Genomic DNA, 16,278 nt, shown 5'->3' with positions numbered 1-16,278 from the left:
AGATCCCTTTATATGTTAAAGGGAAAAAAAAAAGGTAACAGGTAAAGATGAGCATAGTAAAAACATCTTTCCTTATTATTGTTCCCATAAATTTGTTCTCATTTTTAAGCACGCTTTAAAAATTCAGGGCTTTATCCAAGTTGTCTGGTTATGGCAGTATAGGATGCTACAAGCTAGTTTAATATAGTTTCACGTTACCTTACCCTTGCTAAAAATTATCTGTGGGTCACTCTACAGTATGTTGCATTCTGTGCTTAGTTTACAATCTCTGTAGTTATCTGTACTGATATTGTAGCCCATCAGATCTTAAGACTTTGAGGTTGAAATGTTGTTGAAAGGAGGCTGTAGCGAGGTGGGTGTTGGTCTCTTCTCCCAGGTCACTAGCAATAGGAGGAGAGGAAATGGCTTTGAGCTGCATCAGGGGAGGTTTAGATTGGGTATTAGGAAAAATTTATTCACTGAAAGAGTGGTCAGGCATTGGAACAGGCTGCCCAGAGAGGTGGTGGAGTCACCATCCCTGGAGGTATTTAAAAGACGTGCAGGTGCAGCACTTCAGGGCATGGTTTAGGAGACATGGTGGTGCTGGGTGGGTGGTTGGACTTGGTGATCTTAGAGGTCTTTTCCAACCTTAATGATTCTATGATTTTATTTTGTCTAGGTTGCTGTTCCAACTGTAGTTTAAATTACCTATATTGTTTAAAAGTCTGTTAATGCTTTTACACTATTTAAAGGCTGAGCTATCAAGAAAGTTGGATGATTGAAACAAGATTGTACTGAAACACAATGTTAAATTCCAAGTGTCATTGTAGCAAGATAAAAAATATGGAAGTGTTCAGTGCAGAAATCCCCAATTTTCAAAGAAATACTTGTCCCATGTCATATCTCTACAAAGTTGTAGGTAAAGCAGATGATTACAGAGGTTATTTTTAAAATGCTCTGGTTGTGTTGAAGTGTCTCAGTCCTACTGGTGTTGGATTAATCATACAGGTTTGTGCATCTTGGATCACAGATGTTAATTCTGTGCTTAACCTCCTTCAGCTGCTTTGCCTTACTTTTTCCATGTATTCCTTCTCCTGCTCTGAACCCTTCTGTTGACAATGTCAAAACAATATTCAGCAGTGCTGCAGCTGCTTCAGGATGAACTTCTAATTGAAAAAAATCTCTCTGTTTATGTTCCAAATATAACTGTGCCAGTACTGCCAAACAAATTGGTATCAGAGAGCAGGATGTTAATCGGGGAAGGTTAGTTCAAAACTGTTGCATGAAAAAAATCTATTAAAGGAAACATAAAGGTGTTTTGGTTTGGGGTTTTCTTTTGGTAGAGCCAATCTTGCAGTTAAATCAGTGTAACTGGTGTGTGCAAAAATGGATCTGCATAGATCAGAGAGCAAGTTTATAAAACTGTATTAGCCATGTAAATTATTTTTTCCTTCTGGTTATGAACCATTTCAATAATGTAAAAAGAATCTAATGTATTTTTAGAAGGTCTCTTCTTTTGTTTACTTGTTAAACTGATCCAGAGAATATCAAAATGTTCAGAAACCAGTTCATCTATTTCTCGTCTGCTTGATGGGACTTTGAGATCCTGTGAGCTGTGTAGTCAGTGCTTTGGGAGAGGAAGTGCCAATGTTTTTTTGGATGATGTCACTGGCCAGTACTAGTAACTGCTGTCACTGATTTTGGAGGGAGCCATGGATAAAGAATATCACTGATGGAATATTTCCAGAAATAGTGGAAATGAGAAAAAAAACCCCTTCGTAATCCTAAGATTTATTTTATATATACACGTATATAAAATATACTTTAAATAATACATATATACATGTAAAGTTACTCCCTAGTAGTGCACTGCAAGAATATTATTGCATATGTTTGATTTTGAGTAATAGACTTAAGAATTAAAAAAAACCAAACAAAACAAAAACAAAAAATAAGCCCACTAATTTATGCAAGCTTAATGAATAACTCCAAGATTTTATTGCGGTGTTATTCTTGGGTGTTTTCTGAGTAAGAATATGTAAGATCTGGAATTCAAACTTATTAATAATCAGAGGGCTTCTCCCTGCTCTTTCTGGTCAGAGCTGTTATAAGTGACCCAGAGCAATCCATGCGTGGTGATGTTTACAAGGAAGCTCATGGACTTCTGGGACTTAGGACCGCACCAATGCGTTTTAGAAAAAGAACGCTGCATGAAACAAAGTAAGTTTTCTCTAGTGGTAATTTTTTTTAAGAAATACATTTTCCGGTGTTGGGTTTTTTTTTGTTTTGGGGGGTTCTGTGAAGTCTCTTTGCTTTTCCAGATGTTTTACTTCTGGCTTGGATCCACCAGCTTCATGTGAGGCCTTTTTTGTAGCCTCCTGATGCTTATAATTGCTTAGTGGGACCTTTTTATGTGGATTCTCTGTGTATAATGATTGATTCATAGAATTAACAAAACCTGGGAGAACATTCTTAAGCTTATATAGATATTGTTCATCACAGGGTTTTGCCAGCCTTTTCTGAGCTGTTAAATGCTTGCTATCTTGTCATATCCTTTAGAGAGTCCTATCCCGTGGTGCATAAAATTGCATAAATATGCATCCGTAAATGCTAATGTAGATCTGCACAATATAATCATACTTTTTTTTTCATGTTTTGATTTCTGCTGCAATAATCAACCATATTGGCATTTAAGTGTCATTCTTGGCCTGTGAGCATTGAAATAGTAACTCGAAGGGCTTAAGAAAAACTGAGAAAATGTTGTGATCCATAGTTAAATGAATCTGCAGCTGCAAGTTTTGTTCTGTTAATCTTTTTCAACAGGCAGGGAAGCATCTCTGCTTTGCTCATTTTAACATCCTGCCCTAAAGTCTTTCTCAACAACTGTCGTATTTGTATTCTTAAAAAAATAAATAAATAAATAAAGGCAACAAAGATAGTCTCAATCTTACATGGACAAATCTCCCTTTCAGAAGTAGTAAATATGGCCAATGTAAAATATCTAGGTGGGTAAAGAAGCCCCAACCTGGGTATGTTTGCAAGAAAACACATTGATAGGTGGACATATGGTGAGTGGTAGAGGTTTAATTCTTGATACAAGTGTATGTAAACAAAATATCCCATTCATATCTGTGCTTTCTGTGAATGTACTCTCATATAATTAGAGAACACCTTCCCCATTACAACTGTGAGTTGCTTTCTAATTCAACTACGTGGGATCGTCTCCTCAGCCAGTTGCCAAGGATACCGTATTTCACATTTTTGCTGTTTTGAAGCAGTTGATTTTTATGTAACATTTCTGTGTGAGCATATAGGTATCATTAACATGCTGCATTATTTTTACAGAATAAGGACAAAATCAGCATTAACTGAAAACATGCTCTCTAACAAGCTACGCTTTGATAGTAGGATTATATCAAGGTAATCGCAAATTTTGTGAAGCTTTTCAATTCTATGAATTTATGAGTGATGATCTTTACCCTCCTGAAACAATCAGGACCTTTCTGTTCCCTACGTTTAGAAAAAAGTATGTGCTCTGTGAGTATATAGGCATATATGTGTAATACAAATGTTGACATGGCTGATGGATAGTGGCTTTACAGTCCCATAATACCGTGTTAAGATGCATAAGTAATGTTATGTTACAGTCATAGCCATAGCTCTGTGTAGGACAGTTATCACAGGGGCTGTGTAAAATAGTGTTCTTAGCTCTTGCACCTCAGTTGATTAAAATTTATTTTAGCTTTGTCTTAGTATGTGGCAGCCGCTTTGGATGGAAAGGATGGCTTTGTGTCGTGTTTGTAGCTCCTTATGTATTAAACTTGCAGGTTTAGGGCATCTTTGAAACTGTTCTGCATTGAGTAGCAGTGACATAAATGTATTCTTTAACTCTGCAAGTGGCGCTGTTCTGAAGCAATGAGCTGTATTCTTGTTAAACATAGCTGAGGATTCAGCCACATAGCTTCGTGTATTATATCTTCATGTAGTGTAATGAATGCGGTAGTCCTGGTGCAGATAATCCTTTAGTTAATGGGTGAAAATTACATTGATATACTAAAACATGAAGCCTTGAAAGGTGTTTTGAACATTGTGGAGTGTGTAATGTTGCATTAAAATATGTGTCCAAATCCAGAGGTTTAATTCTGTGGTGGTTTAGACCATTTTTCAAAGAAAAAGATTGTACAATATGTAACACTGGAAATAAAATGCATATTCCAAAATAAAAATGTTATTTATTTTGGGGTTGAATTGGTTTTATATAGATGGAAAAACATAAAGGTGCTTTTCAATTTTCCTTCTAGAAACGGTCACGATGCTTGTAGAGAGTTGATTGGATTTTTTTTTGCATGTGACAGATCCCTTACTGTATACGAATATCGACAATTTGGAAAAAATAGGTAGGATAAATTCTAAAACCTTTTTAAAAAAGTAAAACAGCTTCCAATGTATCTAAGAAATTTAAATAAATTTAATTGTTTTAATATCAGTTTAATATCAGTTTCTGAATTATTTCACAGAACAAATGCATTGCCGTTTATTCAGAAGGGAGTTTATCAACATCAACGTGGACAAAAGAAGGGAAAAGCTTATGATCTTAGTGACTTCTATGTTGTAAGTATTCTTCAGTTGAATGGAAGTCAATTTTGTTGGTGATTTGGAAGTAATATTTAGAAATTCAAGTTGAAAATTGTGATCTAGCTTTCAGGGAAGACCAAAAGTCTTTCTCTTAAGTAATGTTTTCGGATTAAAGATTTTCAGGAGTCTGGATTATTTTGCTGTCCCACATTTTAGAGATTCCATTTTTGGCTTCAGATTAACCTGTAGTTTGTAATTTTCCCACTAGAGGGCACAGGACTGCAGAGAGTGTAGACCTTTTTGTAGGCAAAATTAACAACTCGGGGGAGGAGAGTCCTGAAGATGAAGTAGACCAAAGTACTTGTTAAAAATTAATAGTCTTCGCAAGGTCTGCTGGCATTTTTGACACGAGGCAATGACCAAATATTTCTTTAAACATGAGGAAATTGCAGGTTAGTGGTTTTTACCTAAAGTTTGAAAATGTTTACCACCAGCTGTTTAGAGAGAGCTTTTGAAACAATGGTAAACTTCATCTACCAGCTAATCTGATGACTGACTACAAATCACATTGCATCTTCTGTGCTTCTGTTCTGGGTTAAGTGTGCCTGGTTTATAAATACTTGAGCAATTTTTCAAGTACAGATCGTTTTCACTGAGTTCTTTACATCTTCCTGCAAATCTTAAGTTTAGAGCAAAAACCGTGTTTGAATGAAGTATTTTGAAAGTAAAAGGAGACAACATTAGTTTTTACAGTGTTTTGACTAATCACCTGCCTAATCCTAAATGTTTACATGTGACTACAATATGAGTTTCCAAGATGAAATAAATTACTTTATTTACGGTATGGAGGTTGAATCTATTTTTAGAGATTTTTTTTTTTTGTCATGTGTATCTTTGCAACCTGCAGATGGAAGTGTGTTCTGAATAAAGATGTGTCTTAAAACCATCCAGAAAATGTACTGTTATTGAGTTCGATAGCTCTTTGGAATGATGTCATGTCTGTGAATCTCTGTATCTGCAAACTGGGTTTCTGGGCTGACATTAAGATATACAAATCTGTCACAAAGTCCAAATGGTTAAGACACTTGCACAAAACAGTGTCTCTGTGTCCTTCCTAATTTATGAGTTTTGGAGGGTTCATAACCGAAGCCTGCCTGGATAGTGCAGTTAGAGCTACTGCTTTTTTTAATTATTATTATTATTCTCAGCATTCTTTGCTTTTAGTATGCTGCTTTTCTTTCTCTCCCCTTCCCTCTTCTCCCATACCAAAAAACATCTTTAACTTTGCAGAATACATGAGGTGTGTCCTCTGTCCCCGCCTTGGAGGGAAGGTTTATACTAGGTAATAGAACGCTATGCTACTAATAACAGGTTTTTATTCAATATTTATTAGTGGAATCTAGCAATTTTTAAAAATAACTTTACAGTTAAACATTACAGGAGCGATTTGAACTTCGGGAAGGCTAGTTATTAGTTGTTTGTTTATCTCAAGTATGATTTCAGGTTATTGAAAATAACTGTGGAGGGTTTTTTCTAGTCCAAGAGAACTTGAATGTCACTGAATCAATGTGGCACCCTCTGTGGTCCCCACTGAGTTTTGAATCCCATAAGGATGAAGGCAGAAGATCCTAGCTGAGGGAACAACAACCTGTAGTCTCATGTTTCTCAGCTGTAGATTAGGCAACAGTAGGCCCTCTTACTAGACAAACCTCTGCGTAGAGGATAATGTATTGTCTTGGAGCCTGCAGCTGTTTTTATTTAGTACTAGAAAGGCTCTGTTAAGAAGGCTAACTGACCTTAGCTACACCTTTTCGTCATTTCATACCAAAGCTTTTAACAATTGTACTTCCTGAAAGTCTTGCAGAACAGATTGGTGAAATACATGACCTACTTGTAAATCATTGTATGCTTTACCAACAGGGGGCTAACCTAACTTTCCGAAGTGTCGATCATAACCTTCCAGAAAGTATTAAGCAGAGCTCAGTTCTCACCCTTCGTGTGATAAATATTGATGAAGCAGCTATGGATTTTCTAAAGTAAGTGAAGCTAACTGTTTTTCAAATTACCTTTCCTTCCCTAAGCAAAAAAGATTTTTTTAATAAGAGCTTCTAACACCTTGTTACTTACACGGCTAAAAAAAATCCATATTTAGGCTGCAGTTAGGTGAAATTAGCGATAGATGTTAGTGGATGTTTTGTAATTCAGCAATTTTCTAGAATGATAATGAGTAATTTTAAAAGAAGAATTCATTAAATAAGAAACTGTCTTATTTGCTTTGAAGTCAGATGTTTTTATACACAAATCATACTGAAACTTACGTGATGAACTAAAATACTATGTTTGGGGAAAAATGCCTTTTTTGTGATAAACATTATAATTGAACCTTTTGTGACACTTACGTTAAAAGCTTGTATCAGTCATGATAACGCAAGCGTTTGAACACAGGCAGGGGAGGAATTGGAGGTTTCTCTCTCTGTTTTTCTTTCTCATTTTCTTTTTCCTTTTTCTATCTGTTCATTCATCATTCTTCCAGATATTGCCACATGTTGAAGACTTAAGGAACTGGGACAGTATTTCTGCACTTACTCTTTCAAAATAGGTTTTAGTAAATTATGTTGTTCCATAGTCTGAGACATGGGAATTTCTTAGAACTTTTTCAGATGTTTAGGTGAATGGTTAACCTTTGAGTATGTGTTAATTTTAAAGGTAATATTCTTATCTCAATATCTATACAGAAGTAAACTGTCTAGGGAATGAAGCATTTTCCTCTGGGGTTTCTGGCTTTTATTGTGAGTATACTGGTTCTTAGCACAAGTAAAATCTTTGTATAAAATTTATTGCGCAGCTGCATTGCCTGAACATGGAGCTACATGTTGGAAATACAGTCAAAGTTTGATTACTCAGATATTGGTGAGGCGTGTTAGCTGACAGCAGATGTTACAAGGTACAAATTTTCATGGAATCATAGAAAGGGACCTCAAGAGAGTCTCTAGTCCAACCCCCCTGCTCAGAGCAGGGTTTGCTACAGAAGGTTGCTTAGGGCTACATCCAGTTGGGTTTAACATCTCCAAGGATGGAGGCTCTGCAGCCTCTGTGGACAACCTATTCCAGTGCTGAGTCACCCTCACAGTACAAAAGTGTTACTGATGTTCAGAGGGAACCTGCTGTATTTCAGTTTGTGCCCACTGCCTCTTGCCCTGTCATTGGGCTGCACCGAACAGAGCCTGTCTCAACCTTCTTTACTCCCTCCCTTCAGGTATTTATACACACTGATAGGATCCCCTGAGCCTTCTCTTCTCCAGGCGAAACAGTCCCAACTCTCCCGGCCTCTCCTCATATATCAGATGTTTCAACCCCTTCTTGACAAGGGACAGCAATAACAGAATCTCAGTAAAATACATTCGCTATCTAAAAACTACTTTTGTTAGAACAACTTAACTGACTATTATTTTTCTTTCTGCAAGTGTTCAGACACATGAATCTTGTTCTTAGTTATGGTAATATTCACTTTAAGGTCCCTTTACACTGAAAGCTTTGCAAAGGAGCCATAGTGAGCTAACAGTACATAAAACAGTAAATTCAAATGTAATTTGTTAAAGAAATGTGTATTTGTAGGATGATTAGTGCTAATTGTTCCCTCTCTGCAAGGTTTCCGTGAAATAAAAAACAAAAACTCAGTGAAATTAGATTATAATGTAAGACATTTCACACCTCAGAAGCCTATCATTCTGGTAAACAGCTGCTTCTTTCTTTTGCTGCTAATCTTATACCTGTGAAATATGGAGTTGATCCAGTGTTATCTCTGAAGGCTCCAGAATGAAGACCTGCTCTCTGGGTTGTAATTTTGGATTTTCTGCTACCTGTGGTTGAACAGATTGTTTCTTTTTTTATACTCTCTGTGTTCTTTCCATTAGTGACTAAATTTCAGATTGTGAAGTCTGTCTTTTTCTTCTGAATGGGGGTGTTATTGAACTCTGTGTTCTCTGGTGCAAAACTCGAATTGAGTCCTCTTACCCCCATTACTGTACTCACAGAGAGTCATCCTCAGGTACAGTGGAAAAGGTCTGTTGCAGGTGTTCAGGAGTTGTCACAAGCTGTGGATCTTTTGTGTTTCACATGTGTTTTAGAGAGACTACACTGTCCTCTGTACGTAGTTGTTGACTCTCCAGTTTAGGTGGTTTGATATAGGCAAGCTTTTAGGGACCTCATAATGGCAGGTACCCAAAGTGGAGATGAAAAGTATTAATAGGCAGCAGAGAGGTGCATCTTTGGCCTCAGAAAGCAGAAGGAGGAGTACTCCATGGCAAAGCACTGGTGAGCATGCAGCTCAGAGCTGACAATAGTGCTTCTGCGTTTGCCTTCCTGTTCTGATTAAAATAATTATTGGACTTTGGGGCTTTTTTTTCTTCCAGTAGGTTCTTCCACAGTATTTTTTATCAGCCTCTGTAATAATATCTGATAGGGGTTTCTGGGAAGCCTTTCTCAGAAGGGAATCACTTGTCAGACAAAACACAAAATTTAACCGTATTTCCTAAATCATACCTAAGAGATGTTGATCCAGATTTTGATCTACACCCCGGCTATTTCTTTTCTAAAGAGAGAATTGTAGCTACTCTGTGTATTTTGTTAATGGTAACTAACAAACTCTTCCAGTGACCTGAGCTGAAGATTAGGACTGTCTTGAAATACATTTCTGGAGATTTTACACACAGGAGGAATTATCAGTGATTAATGAATTAGTAGAGGAGATGCTAATGGAATATTGTTAGTAAGGAATTTCTGCATATCTGCGGCTGTTCAGCAAAGACTTGTGTGTGCCGTCTCAAACTCAAGCAATTGGATGCTATGCTTATCAGAGTAATGAGTTGAAGTTCAATATGCTTTTTACTACAGCTGTTTTGAATCCAGTAATATGACATGTAATTTCACTAATCAAGATTAATTTTGATTATTTTAGAGCTGCTTCTGTGGAATTCAAGCAAGAGCATTCCAAGCAAGTGGTTGATGACAGCAAAGTTTTCAAGAAGATTCAAGGTTTGTGTCTACCAGAACGCATTTAATTTTAATTTCTGTACCTTTATCTTTACAGCTCAACACAAAGAACAACAGTAATATTATAAATGAAATTAAACAAAAGTTAGATATTTATCAGGATATTATTAGAATCTGATACCAGAATAAATCAAGCATAAGAATACTTTCTCCTCTTTTTTCTTTAAATAAACAGTCTGCCTAAAGAGAGTAGAGACAGTACGGAATAATTGTGAATGCAATGAACAAGATGTTAATCTCTGTGTCAACATAGTCTCTGAAAAAATGCTGAAGCGTAGCACTGATCCTGTGTTGAAATGACACTAAATTTAAAAAGTTACTGACAAAATGAACAATCAATCTCATTTCTTCAGCTAATTTTGCGCTAGATCCTTCTTTGGGCCATTATTTCTATACACTGAGTAGTTGTTTTTTGATAGTCTTCAATATTATGCTTGTTAAAATATGTGAGTACAATTGAGTAGTATATTCTGGAATATGTAAATAATTTTACCAGGTTCCTACCTACAGTCTTTAGGACAAAGGCATAGCTTTTTGTTTAAAATTATGGAAAGGTGTTTATGCAGTGCTCTGTATTATCTTTGTAACCTGTGGTCAGCAAAAACTGTTGAACAGAACAGCTTCCAGCTTGTAGAATCTCCACTACTTACTGTCGTAAGCTAAACCTGTTTTAAGCAGGCACTCTTTGGTCACTAAAATCTGCTTGGGCATTTGCATTTATAAAAGTTGCTGGTATAATAAATTAGGGATATTTTGTAATTTAGTTGTTCCATGTTTTCCTTCGCAGAATAGACACTAATTTCTCAATTATCTGACTACATCTAAGGTTTGCTGGTATGGCTTGGAAGAAAGTTATGTGTGTATACTTCAAGATACCTTTTAACATACACTTGAATTTGAACTTTATTGGAAGGCAAATTCTTCTTTCACCATTTCCCCTATTTTGCTTTATAATTGTAGAGACAAGTAATTTGAAGGTGCAGTATGATAATAGCAGATGACTTCTCTTAATAGAGTATGCTGAGAAAATCAGACATACCTGAAGTAAACCTCCTACCCAGAGATGTTGATACAGCTGTCGCTTTTACTGTAGGATTAGTTCTCTTTATATCAGTTTGGTGCACGATTTTGCAGAAATACTTACATTTGTTCTTGTTTCCACATGTATTTAACATGTTTGTACAATGAAGGAGCAACTGTGTGTCCCATAATGGAATGTTTGTATTACCAAAGTAGTGTTCCTAAATGGCTTTGTATGTTGAGTCACAGTATGTAATCAATTCTAGCAGAAGTAAGCAGTTTTATACTCTGAGCATGTAAGGGGCAATAGCTGTTCTTCCTTTCCTTGGTCTCCTTAAATGTGCTGTTAGATGTTGGCTGCTGCTTTATATAAATTTCTACTTAAATGTTAAGTAGCTAATAGTTTAATTTTGAACTGGCATTGCCTTATCAAAGATAGAGGAGCCTGGATGCATCTGTGTCATTTTAACGAGCAGTATTATAAGTAGTGGTTTGCTTTTATATCAGCTCGATAGCATGTGGCCAACTTCACGTAAAGATTGTGTCCTTTATTTCTCTAAATCCTCAGGTATACTCAGAGGGACACTAAGTAAAAGAGGAGTTCGGGTTATAACAGGTTTAGGAAAGTATTTCCGACAAATGGACAAAACCAGAAATGGGTTTCTCTCTCAGGCAGACTTTAAAGAAGCTCTAAAAGTATTCCATTTGGAAATACCTGAAGGGGTAAGTCTAGCTGAAACGGTAATCATGGGTATTGTCTTACTTTAATCTATGGAGTTGCATCCTTTCTTTGCTTAAGTCTATTGTTTAATGGCTATTTTTTTGCAAGGGTGTTTTTGCCTTGTGGTATATTAGCATTTCTGCATTCAGTCCTTTGTGAAAATCGTAAAAATGAAATTAAAAAATAATAAATTTTAAAACATGCAATCTTTTTATGTCATGAAGAAGGAAGTGGGATTGCAATCCATTTTTTTTCTTTTGTGGCCTTTTAAAAATAATTTATATGATGCTATTTCCTTATCCTTTTTGTTTTGTTTTGTTTTTTCTTGGGTTTTTTTTTTTCTTGGTTTTATATTTTTTAAAAACAGCCCACAGCTGTCAAAACTGCAAATAATGTGAGTTATGGTCAACAGTGACCAATGATGAGTTGCGTTATTTTGACGAATCTTTGAGTCAGTTTTGATTTGGAAGTTGGCTTTTTTGTGAGAATACTGTAATTTCCTTTTATAGCAATTATTTCATTCTAGGACGTAGTGAAGAACTATTTTTAAATTTCAGGACTTTGAATCTTTATGGCTTATTCTTGATGATAGCAAGAGTGATAAGGTCGACTATGGAGAATTTACCCGTGCTGTATTTGGAGAAATGAACGAATATCGGAAAGCATTTGTAAGAAAAGTAAGTTTTATTGCAGATATTCTAGGTGTAGATATTTTGCAGTCTAACTTTGAAGTTATTTGTCATGTTCGGGTGGTTTTTGTTGTGTTTTGTTCTTTTTCTTGAATTGTGCATCTGGTAATTGACTTTTTAAACTTTCAGATCAGTTTATTAAAATAAGCATAACAATGGACCGGCATGCAGTCTTCAAAACTAACTAATTCAAATTAGAACTCTAGAATTTATTATTTTGAGTTTATGCATATATGTGCTATTCTTACAGTTCAAGCCAGCGTATAAAACATCTGGCACCCTGAAACTATCTCTTCCAGAAATCTGTTTCCTTATTTTGGCAGACCACTGTATCTGTGTGCAGATTTTTTTTTCCTCAGTGTTTAAAATAGAGGCAATAATACTTGTCTCCTGTGAGACTTACAATTGGAGTCATTATATCTGTGAGGCTTCCTATGTTTGAAATGCCATTTGTTATATGTCTATAATCTATGAAACACTGGTTACAAACCAGCCAATAGAGTAGCGATTGGATATCAAGATCAAGAAAAATGACACATACTTTCATACTTCGAATCACGGAGGATCTGACTCTCCTGGCCTTATGTATTAAGCATATGTATTTGAGTAAACTGAAATGAAAATGAAGCTGCTGTTAGCAGAGCTGAAGAGGCTGTGTTCAGGCCTGTTAGAATAACGCAGGAGTCTTAGTAATTGGAGGAGGCAGAAGGGAAGCAGCTTACCTTCTGATTTTAAGAACGAGCTAGAAATTTTGGAGAGAAAGCAAATTTTTTTGAGTTAGTGAGGGGTCCATATTTGATGCGAAAGCTGTTGAGATAAAATAATCGTGAAATTCCATAACCTAGAATAGTTTTCTGGTATCTGGTGCCTTACATAAAATGGGTAAGTTGACATAATCCATTGCACAAGATCTAAAAATACGTGCTAGGTAGTTAACTATATTTGATCTTTACACCTTTCCACCTTTGTTTTCTTTTTCTTTTTCTTTATATGCTTATGTGAATTTTTTTTCCCTTTATAGGCTTATATGAAACTAGATTTCAACAAAACTGGGAGTGTGCCTATGGTAGATATCAGAAAATGTTACTGTGCAAAGAAACATCCTCTAGTATTGGCAGGTAATCCACATAAACAAAAAAAAGTAAAATCTGTTAATTCCTGAAGTCATTTTGTTAGCGGAGTTACCAGATCTAGAAACTAGTTGCAAATAAAAACTGTTTTCATGCTTGTTTAGACTTGAGCTGTTAAGGAGAACCTTTTTCCTCTGATGACCTATGATGTATCTATCTGGAACATGACTATAAATAGTAATGGAGTTCATTTACGCAATTTTAATGTCAAGCTGCAAGCCCTGCATATATGCAGAATGGTTCCTTTCCCTACCTGTGTAGGACTGCATTTAAGTAGTCAATTCTGAATTTTGGTGTGCAAGTTCTCAGTGGAACATATGATATTAGTAATTTTCACTTAGGAGGAGACGCTCTTATTTTCATATTACTGTTTTCCATCAAAACATGCAAGGTTTCCAGCTGACACTGAATGTACTGAGCACTTGAAGTTTCTTATGAATAAATTATTCATTTATTTCTGGGACTGGATTGTCACCTGTTACAGAGGAATTGTTGGTATCTTCATTATTTTTTCCAGGATTCTGAAAAATGTTTAAACTGTGCCATTGAAAAATAGGACTTTAAATATTTTGTATGTCAGTTTGTAAAATAACATCGCCATGTACCAAACTAGTCACTGTGAAAGTCTCCCTAGTGTCCTGACCCTTTTCTGTTTTACCTGTAGAGGAGAGGATGATTTTTGTGTTGCCAGTGATTTTGATGGTGACACATGAAGACACGTGGTGGTATAGGGATGTTACACATGCAACTTTTTCCGGTGTTACAGTGCTATATTTTTTCCATTTTTTAAATCACTGCTATGCAGTCACCTTGAGTATAGTCTTTATTAAGTCACTAAAACACACGTCAATTGCAGCACACTTTTCAAATGCAAACTTGCATATTAAGGTTTTCCTAGAGATTTGAATTTGTATTACATTAAATATATGCTTTATTACAAGGCAACTTCTGAATTAACCAAAATTTTAGTTTACGAATGCATTATTTGGTTTTTGCAGTTGTTTAAAGAAAAAAATTCTTCCTGATGTCATGGTTCATTGAAACTGACTGTGGCTTCATACTTCTGCTGATATTTAATGCCATCGTGTGCTATTAAAGTAGGATGATTTCTGCAGCTGTTAAGTGAGCCAGTGACTTCATTTTGAAATCAGAATATTGAATTTGTTCAAGAAGAAAATATTTGCAAGCTAAAATTTGGAAGTTTCTTGCCTGAAATATATTAAATGCTATATACTCACTGTTCTTGAAAATGTGTTTAATGGAAAAATATACTTTCACAGGCAAAGCTACAGAAGAAGAAATTAAATCATCGTTTCTAGAAACATTAGGCGAGTCCTGCAGCAACCCCAGTGAAGTCTCCTATTCTGAGTTTGAAGATTACTATGAAGGATTAAGTATTGGAATCATGGATGATGATGATTTTGTTAATATTTTAAGGAACCCTTGGGGAATTTAGAGTTGTAGACAACAAAAATGAAGAAGAGACATTTTCTACACAAGGAGTGAGCTAAATAAGGGAGGATTTAGTCTTGATGTGCATTACTTCATAATTAGTGTCTTAAACTGATTTCAGGGACTGAAAATTTTAGATGCTTTCAGAATAATACATTGCAAATCTCTTAGAGTGGCTGTTGAGCTATGCTAACCAATTTTTTAATATAAATGCTGTTCATTCCTTTTCATTGGAAATAATAAAGGCTGTTCCCCATACCAAAAGGCATAATTTACTTGATACTAGGATAAAGTGGCCTATTTTAAAATAAAAGGGAATTAGAAAGCAAAATGCATGAAGGAGTATATGCAAGAGAAAATTTAGTTTTATGATGCATTGTGAAAAGCTTTAGATTTGACTGTGTAAGTATCAATGGTAGCTTTTCTTCAGAGTTTTCTTCTTATAAAAATAATAGGTTTATCCGTCTGACATTCTTTGTCTCATTTCTTGTTTCTTATGCTGGTACTTAGCCTGAAAGAGAGCAGGTCATCCTTTTCTCATTTTGAGGATGTCTGCAGTACTGAAGGAGCAGAGAAGTTCACACCAATTAGCCTTTGAACTTCTGCGGAGACTGTCTTGACTGATCTTACTTTTTCATCAGGCATCCGAAGCTGAGCATTGAATCACAAAGGTTTTAATAAGCTCACGGATATTTTGTAATGCACTTTTTCCTTTCTTATATTTTGCGAAGTGGTTTTCAAACGAATAATTTATATTTAAATATCTGGTTTCTTTATTTTCTATTGCTGTGATTTTTTTTTTAAACTGAAACTTAGCAAGGATATCCTTTGTCAAACTGATATAGCATTTCCTATCTACTCTGAAAGTATAAAACAGAAAAGTGTAAAAAATAAAAAAAAAGGAAAAAACAACAGCAAATAAACCAAACCAACCCACCTCTGTCACAACAAAAGTTAAACCATTAATTAAAATGTTCCTTGCTACTTCAAATATTCAGCCAGATATGCTTTTCAATGTAATACAGCTTGTTAATTCTGTAAAATTCTTTGTGTTAAGTAAAAAAGTGTATTATTAATTATATGTATAGAGATACGTAGACTTTGTTTCAATATACCTGTCACTGAAATTAACTTTACGTTGAACTGCATTTTTTAAGCTTATGCAATTAAAATATATTAGTTTTCTTTGTGCTTGTCTGCCTGGTTTTGAATTTGTAGTCTGTGGTTAACAGAACCTTCCTCTGAGACAGAATTTGTGTTTCATAGAAATTTAAGGGCAGTGCTGAAATGAGGGACTTTGGAACCCCTGTGGCTGACTGGTTTGTTCTAGGTATAGCACTTGCATGTTCCAGTAGCTCGTGCGTTGTTATCTTCTGATTGTCTGTGTTCTGTCCTCACTTGTAACTTGAACTGTAGTTTCTGCTTTAAATTCTCAAATGGGGGATTCTTTTTGGGCTGCAAAAGTCTGGATGTATTAGTTTACAGAGAAAGGCAAATTCTGTCAGTGCTTATTCTAAGCAAGAATTCTGATGTGGCTTATTACGATTTTCTTACTCCCCATTCCTGCTGGAGTGATTTTGTTAATTGGTGTTCTTGGAATTGGTGATTCTGAGAAGGGCAACCTCGGCTGGTTTTACAGGGATCTGTTAATGTGTCTGTT

The 16,278-nt window shown here is 35.5% G+C and overlaps 1 protein-coding gene across 3 annotated transcripts in view; it reads left to right on the top strand.

Annotated features, from left to right (window-relative positions):
* CAPS2 (calcyphosine 2) overlaps positions 1-15,802 on the top strand; it is a 31,826-nt gene extending 16,024 nt beyond the window's left edge. For 2 of the 3 annotated variants that reach the window (XM_064449767.1, XM_064449774.1), the window contains 10 exons: positions 2,080-2,199; positions 3,325-3,399; positions 4,281-4,376; positions 4,497-4,590; positions 6,475-6,590; positions 9,512-9,588; positions 11,195-11,349; positions 11,905-12,024; positions 13,058-13,154; positions 14,447-15,802. In XM_064449767.1, coding sequence (XP_064305837.1) covers positions 2,080-2,199; positions 3,325-3,399; positions 4,281-4,376; positions 4,497-4,590; positions 6,475-6,590; positions 9,512-9,588; positions 11,195-11,349; positions 11,905-12,024; positions 13,058-13,154; positions 14,447-14,622 — 1,126 coding nt within the window. In that variant the 3' untranslated portion in view covers positions 14,623-15,802. The remainder of the gene's footprint in view (positions 1-2,079; positions 2,200-3,324; positions 3,400-4,280; positions 4,377-4,496; positions 4,591-6,474; positions 6,591-9,511; positions 9,589-11,194; positions 11,350-11,904; positions 12,025-13,057; positions 13,155-14,446) is intronic. The other variant, XM_064449783.1, reaches the window with a different exon arrangement.
* The last annotated feature ends 476 nt before the right edge of the window (positions 15,803-16,278 follow it).

Source organism: Phalacrocorax carbo, chromosome 1 (assembly GCF_963921805.1).
Source record: "Phalacrocorax carbo chromosome 1, bPhaCar2.1, whole genome shotgun sequence".
Lineage (NCBI taxonomy): Eukaryota > Metazoa > Chordata > Aves > Suliformes > Phalacrocoracidae > Phalacrocorax > Phalacrocorax carbo.
The sequence above is the reverse complement of the archived record's forward strand: the minus strand, read 5'-3'. Positions and strand labels throughout refer to the sequence as shown.